Source organism: Eptatretus burgeri, chromosome 12, assembly GCF_056783735.1.
Source record: "Eptatretus burgeri isolate ZD-2024b chromosome 12, Ebu_testis_v1, whole genome shotgun sequence".
NCBI lineage: Eukaryota > Metazoa > Chordata > Myxini > Myxiniformes > Myxinidae > Eptatretus > Eptatretus burgeri.
Window position 1 is genome coordinate 20,575,045 of NC_140972.1, and position 7,294 is coordinate 20,582,338.

General features: G+C 48.1%; 1 protein-coding gene across 1 annotated transcript in view; it reads right to left on the reverse strand.

Moving 5' to 3' along the window:
• Positions 1-1,432, reverse strand: part of LOC147015216 (uncharacterized) — a 26,398-nt gene extending 24,966 nt beyond the window's left edge. Inside the window, exons 1-2 of the mRNA XM_085849775.1 lie at positions 537-1,432; positions 33-274 (exon numbers count right to left, since the gene is read on the reverse strand). Coding sequence (XP_085705901.1) covers positions 33-198 — 166 coding nt within the window. The 5' untranslated portion in view covers positions 199-274; positions 537-1,432. The remainder of the gene's footprint in view (positions 1-32; positions 275-536) is intronic.
• Between the last annotated feature and the right edge of the window lie 5,862 nt (positions 1,433-7,294).

Below are 7,294 nucleotides of genomic sequence, written 5' to 3' on the forward strand. Positions count from 1 at the left end.
GTCATGGCGGACACTCCACGAACCAGCCGTACCCTGTTCATGGACGGGGTTCCTTGTCCCTCGGTCGACCTTGTGGGGTGAACGTCTCGGTTTGAACCCAATCTTGTTTATCTCCTCGTTCACCTCTTCCCACCATTCCTGATTATCTTGTCCAGGACCCTCCACACGGCTCATCTTGACCACTTTGAACGATTCCATCTGTTGATCACCAAACTCGATGTTTCTCCTTCAGATCCCGAATCACAATGACCCCGCGTCACCAACTGCTCTTGTCCTGGTTCCGTTGTCATGGTGACAATGAGAATCAACATTTCTTTAACAATCCTCGTACCGTAAACAAGCTTCTCCAAACAAGTTATTTTTATCAAATGTACATTATTATTATTATTATTACTCAGGTTATAGTTCGGATGGTAATCAAAACTACATTTTCACTTCATTAACTTTGCTGTGAATCACAAACATTTATTCATCTTTGTCTGATTAAAATTCCTCACGTTTTTAAGGGGGATTAAAACAGGACAAAGAAAACGAACCTGTTTAACGGAAAGAACCAAAAATAATTTCATAAATCTCCTTTTGTTCCACAAATTGTCCACACGGTTTTAATGGTGATCTTGTCGCCTCAGTGACGTCACTCTAAACGCTCGAGCTCACGGAACATCTTTTCCCGCGCAATCTTCAGCAAATGTACATGGAAAATCTTTCAAATAAACTCTTTCCTTGTGTTTCTGTCAGATATTGTAACAGATTAATGGTGATAATGTTTTCATGGTTACCCTTGTAATTCCACCAACTGTTCGTGTTTACTCGTTTCACGGAGGCTTCGAACCTTCACTGAGACATCCGGTCCGGAAGGGGCGGAGCTTGTGAGACACGTTGAGGGCAGCTTCCTATTCGTCTTCTTCTTCTTCTTCTTCTTCTTCTTCTTCTTTTTCCTGAAATTTGCAGCTTGGCTTCCGGGAAGCTCTCATTTTGTTGGGGTGCGGCTGTGCCGCTGATGTTGTGCCCCTACACCAGGACACGAGCACTTATTTCGCCAACCTCAGAAGAATGACAGGCTGAATCAACCCCATCTGGTGTTAATTTAGCATCTCACAGACCTCAAACTCAGGAGCCGAAGATCCAAGCCAGCTGACCGAACCACAAAGCCAACACCAGGCTGGAATGGCCAGCAACGAAGAGGCTTCCTCTGATTATTACCTGTTTGGGAGGAGTGTGGCTTTGTTTACAATAAACCTTGGTGATGAACCCGAAGGAGTGATACTGAGTTCTGGAGACATGACGGTTTCCAAGCACGATGGACATTCGTTTTGTTCATGAACATTAAATCACAGGCATGACAGGAACCACACAGCACGATGGGGTCGTTCCAAACACCGCCCGGAGACGTCCAGAGGAGTCCGGATATTGAATAAACAAGTACCGGTACATTCATAGTCCACTTCCCCCATGCCAAATAAATAAATAAATAATTAACAAATCCTCCAGTGCACGGTAGGGGCACCTTCAGTGCCTGGCGATGCCACCCTGCAGCACATAGAGACGGAATAGGGAGAGAGCGGTGTCCAATAATTGATTAATTAATTAATTGCATAACTAAAATAAATAAACAATTTCTTATTTTGCGAAAAGCATACCCAAACCACCATTGTTTCATCAAATCTATAACTTTATGAAAATTAAGCAATGAATCGAAAAATTCGATAATTAATTCATGAATCAAAAAATCAAAAATACTCTTTATAACCAAATCAGTTGTTCACTGTCATATCCTTGATATCACGTCCTTGATGTTGCCGGTGGATGTCTGGGAACTCACCGCAGGGCAAAGAAGAATTTTGTCTCTCAAGGGACACTGGATACCATTGACCAGAGTCGCAGGGCCAGGCTGAATGGCAGAGCTGAGCTGTTCAGGGAGCTGAGGCGTAAAACTGTACGTGCACTGAGGGTGGACAAGGAGGCCTATGTGCGAGGAATCTGTGAGGGGGTAGAGCATCACCTGTGGACAGGTGATTCTCGTCCCGCTTACAGGGAAATTTACGCATTGCGTTCATCCAAGCCCATCCCTCGTAGCACTGCAGTCAGAGCAGAGAGTGGTAGGCTCTTGACAGCAGTCTGAAGTGAAGGCCCGCTGGGCCGGTTACTTTGAGCGGTTGTACCAGGCTGATCCCCCAGCTGTCGAGTTGGACGTCAAGGGTGTTACAATCCCTGTTGCTGACCCTCAAATCAACTGTGGTCCACCTTCGCTTGTGGAAACACGGGCTGCGGTGAACCAGTTGAAACGGGGCAAAGCTCCAGGGATCTGTAGCATCCATGCTGAGCTTCTCAAGGCTGGTGGAAATGCTGCACTCGTGTCGTTGCATGCAGTTTTGTGCTCTGCCTGGAACACAGGCATCATCCCAACTGATTGTAAGAAGGGCCTTGTTGTTCCTCTCTGGAAAGGGAAGGGTGATCGCCAAGACTGTAACAACTACCAAGGGGTGACGCTGCTCTCAGTGCCGGGCAAGGTCGTTGCTCGGATAATTCTTGATAGGGTTCGCCACCATCTGCTTGAGCACCAGCGTCCAGAGCAGTCAGGCTTTACACCAAAGAGGTTAACGATTGACCGTATCCTTGCTCTTCGTGTCCTCACCGAACGCAGATGAGAGTTTCGGCAGGGGCTGCTTGTAGCGTATGTTGATCTCTGTAAAGCGTTCGATTCAGTGAATCGGAATGTTATCTGGAGGATTCTTGGTCTTCGTGGCATGCCACCAAAACTGATCGATTTGATGTCTGAACTCTACTCTGGTACTGAGTGCTGTGTAGTGTGGTGTTACCATCTCTGACTTATTTCCAGTTGTTACTGGAGTTCGTCATGGGTGTGTACTGGCCCCCACACTTTTCAGCACTTGTATGGACTGGATTTTAGGGACGATGTCAGAGAGATCAAGCTGCGGTGCATCGTTTGGGAATGTCAAGATCTCGGACCTTGATTTTGCAGATGATGCAGTCATCTTTGCGGAGACTTTAGGTATCCTTTTGGGGGCCCTCGAGGTGCTGAATGAGGAGTCGGAGCCGCTGGGATTACGGGTTTCTTGGGTCAAAGCTAAGCTCCAGGCTTTCAGTGACATCTTGGATGCTGCTGTCCTGTCTGTGTCTGTTTGTGGTGAGGATGCTGAGGTGGTGGAGAGATTCACTTACCTTGGCAGTGATATTCATGTCTCTGCTGGCTGTGAGTCAGAGCTCAATAGACGTCTGGGTCGGGCCTCGGGAGTCATGGATTCACTGGATCATGGGGTGTGGCGCTGCCGGTACCTATGAGGGAGGACGAAAGTCCGAGTCTTAAGGTCCTTGGTACTTCCAGTCTTGCTCAATGGATGCGAGACTTTGACTATGACCAAGGATCTGAGACGTAGGCTTAATTCCTTTGGTACCGGGTCTTTTCGGAGAATCCTTGACTATCGTTGGTCAGATTTTGTGTCCAACGAGAGGTTGCTGAGAGAGACTCGGGTGAGATTTGTTCCCTGCATAGTCCGTGAGCGTCAGTTGCGGCTGTATGGACATGTGGCTCGTTTTCCTGATGCTGATCCTGCTCACCAGATTCTCTCAGCGGGGAGTCTCGTGAGTGGAGGAGGCCAGTGGGCCGACCACGTGCCTCATGGTTGCAGCAGGTTGACCATTATCTCAAGGAGATGGGGATGGGCCTGGCATCTGCCTGGGGGATGGCCAGACGGAGGCCCCTGGAGTACCGGCGGAAAGTGGACACAGCGACGCGCTGTTCTGGCACATGCTCCCATACCTGACCTGACCTGTCATATGAAAATATCAGCGTTGGAGCTCAAAAGGTGCTTGAGATATTGCTCAGAAGTTAAATAAGTATTTAATAAATCGATAATAATTAAGTAATAAATCAATTAATTGATGAATCAAAAATAAGAATAATGTTTTTTGCCAAAGCACGTCTTCACTTTTGTCCCCAAATTTCAACTTCCTCACTCAAAAGATGGCTGAGATATCACCAGGACAAACAAGAAAACAAACAAAAACAAGCCGGGAGGCGGACATGGATAGCTTATTGATCCTCCTCCTTATAGTTATCCGGCCTCGAGCCCGATCTGCTTTACCTAGAGCTGCCCGACATTGCGCTGCCTGCTTCCCTCCCATATCCATTTCCACCCACAGATCTTTCTCCTGTGTGACACACTCCAAAATGAACCCTTGCATCCTGCAATCGCTATTAATTATAAATCAAAAGAGGTGTTAACATTGTACAGCAATTTCGTGAGGCCACATCCAGAATATTTTTTGCAGTTTTGGTCACCACAACTCAGGAAGGACAAAGACGCCATGGAGAGGGTTCTGCACAGGGATACTGGATTGATTCCTGGCCGAGTGAGACTCAGCTCTGAGGAATGGCTGAAGGAGACATGGCTTTATACACGAGAAAGGAGGCGGTTCTGAAGAGACATAATCGAGATGCTTAAGATAATGAAAGGAATAGATAAAATAAGTGCAGATGAATTATTCAACAGAGTAGACAGTGATAGGACCTGGGGACACAGCCTGAGAGTAAAGAAGAGGAGAGTTAAGACAGTTGTAAGCGGGGGACTTTTACTCAGATAATAGTTAATGCATGGAATGGCCTCCCTGGAAAGGTCGTGGCAGCAGAAAAAGTACATTGACGACGTTTAAATTAGAATTAGATAGGTGCCAGTAAGTTATGGAGATGGAGGGGTATGGGGATGTTGATAAGACCTTTCGGTCGTTTGAGCATTGATGGGGGATTGTGTGCATGTGTATGGAGTGCTGTTGGTGGGGGTCTTGTCAAGGGGGGGTGTGGTTTATGTGTATTTTTAACCAAGCCCATGCCCCCTCCCCTGAGGGGAAGAAAAAAACCAAGCTGTTGAAAAAAACAGCTGACACTCACAGACTATGCAGGTAACAAGTCTCATTTGAATCTCTCTCAGCAACCACTTGTTGCACACAAAGTTCGATCAGCAATAGTCAAGGATTCTCCAAAGAGACCTGGTTCCAAAGGAATTAAGTCTCCATCTCAGATCCCTGGTCAGAGTCCAAGTCTCACATCCATAGAGCAAGACTGGATGCACCAAGGACCTGAAGACTCGGACTTTCATCTTCCCGCACAGGTACCGGCAGCGCCACACCCCATGATCCATTGAATCCATGACTCCCCATTTCCGACACAGACTGTTGTCCCGACACACTGTGATAGTTGTCCCGACCCAGACCCAGACGTCTGTTGACCTCTGACTCACAGCCAGCAGAGACATGAATATCACTGCCAAGGAAAGTGAATCTCTCCATGACCTCAACATCCTCATCACAAACAGGCACAGACAGGACAGGACAGCAGCATCCAAGATGTCATTGAAAGCCTAGATCTTAGTTTTGACCCAGGAAACCCGTAATCCCAGCTGCTCCGACTCCTCATTCAGCACCTCGAGGGCCCCCAAAAGGATATCCAAAGTCTCCACAAAGATGACTGCATCATCTGTGAAATCAAATTCAGAGATCTTGACATTCCCAAGTGATGCACCACAGATTGATGTCGCTGACATCCTCCCCAGAATCCAGTCCATACAAGTGCTGAAAAGTGTGGGGGCCAGAACACACCCCTGACAAACTCCAGTAACAACTGGAAATAAGTCAGAGATGGCACCACCACATCTCACAGCACTCTCAGTACCATAGTAGAGTTCAGACATCAGATCGATCTGTTTTGGTGGCACCCACGAAGACCAAGAATCCTCCAGAGGGCATCCCGATTCACTAAATCAAACACTTTGCAGAGATCAACATAGGCTGCAAGCAACCCCTGCCGAAACCCTTGTCTGCGTTTGGTGAGGACCCGAAGAGCAAGGATACGGTCAATCGTTGACCTCTTTAGTGTAAAGCCTGACTGCTCTGGACGCTGGTGCTCAAGCAGATGGTGGCGAACGCTATCAAGAAATATCTGAACAAATACCTTGCCCGGCACTGAGAGCAGCGTCACCCTCCATAGTTGTTGCAGTCCTAGAGATCACCCGACCCTTTCCAGAGAGGGACAACAAGGCCCCTCTTCCAGTCAGTTGGGATGAGGCCTGTGTTCCAGGCAGAGCACAGAACTGCATGCAATGACGTAAATGCAGCATTTCCACCATCCTTGAAAAGTTCAGCATGGTTGCCACAAATCTCTGGGGCTTCACCCCATTTCAACCGGTTCACCGCAGCCTGTGTTTCCACAAACGAGAGTGGACCACAGTTGGTTGGAGGGTTCAGCAACAATGATTGTAACAACCCTGACATCCAACTCGACAGCTGGTGGATCAGCCTGGTACAACCGCTCAAAGTAGCCAGCCCAGCAGTCCTTCACTTCGGACTCCTCTGTCAAGAGCCTACAACTCAGTGCTCTGACTGCAGTACACCAAGGGATGGGCTTGGATGAACGCAGTGCGTGAATTCCCCTATAAGCAGGATGAGAATCACTTGTCCACAGGTGGTGCTCTACCCCCTCACAGAATCCTTGCACATAGGCCTCCTTGTCCACCCTTAGCGCACGTACAGTTTTCGCTTCAGCTCCCTGAACAGCTCAGCTCTGCCATTCAGCCTGGCCCTGCAACTCTGGTCAATGGTATCCAGTGTCATTTGGGAGACAAAATTCTTCTTCGCACGATGGTGAGTTCCAAGACATCCACTGGCAACATCATGGACGGTGGTCTTGAAGGCACTCCACAACTCTTCAGGATCCCCCAAAGCACCCAGATCCCCCAAATCTCCACTCAGCTTGTTCACAAACTCCTCAACTACCCTCGCATCCTTGACCTTGCCAACATCCAGCGTAGGATGGGATAGTACCATTCTCCTGGATTTAAGGTGCAACTTTAGAGTTGCTACAACAAGCCAGTGGTCAGTATTGAGGAACTGAGCGCTCCGGTAGACCCTGCAGTTCTGGGTCATCCTCCAGCGACCATCAATGAGCACATGGTCAATCTCCTTTGCCACACCACCAGCATTGGAATACTAAGTCCAGCGATGAGCTTGTGGGTGCTGAAACCATGAACCGCCCACCCTAAGTCCATGACTTCTTGCAAAGTCAAGGAACTTATTGCTATTTACGTTCACAGTTCCAGACCCATGGGGACCAACACATGTCTCATAACCATCCCTATCAGTCGATGCATTGAATTCCCCCAAGACGAGAAGTGTATCTCGCCTGGGGCACTGATCAACTACAGACTCGAGTGTGGCATAGAATGCGTCCTTCATGGTGAGATCATTCGCCTCAGTCGGTGCATAAACAGAGACCAGGGAA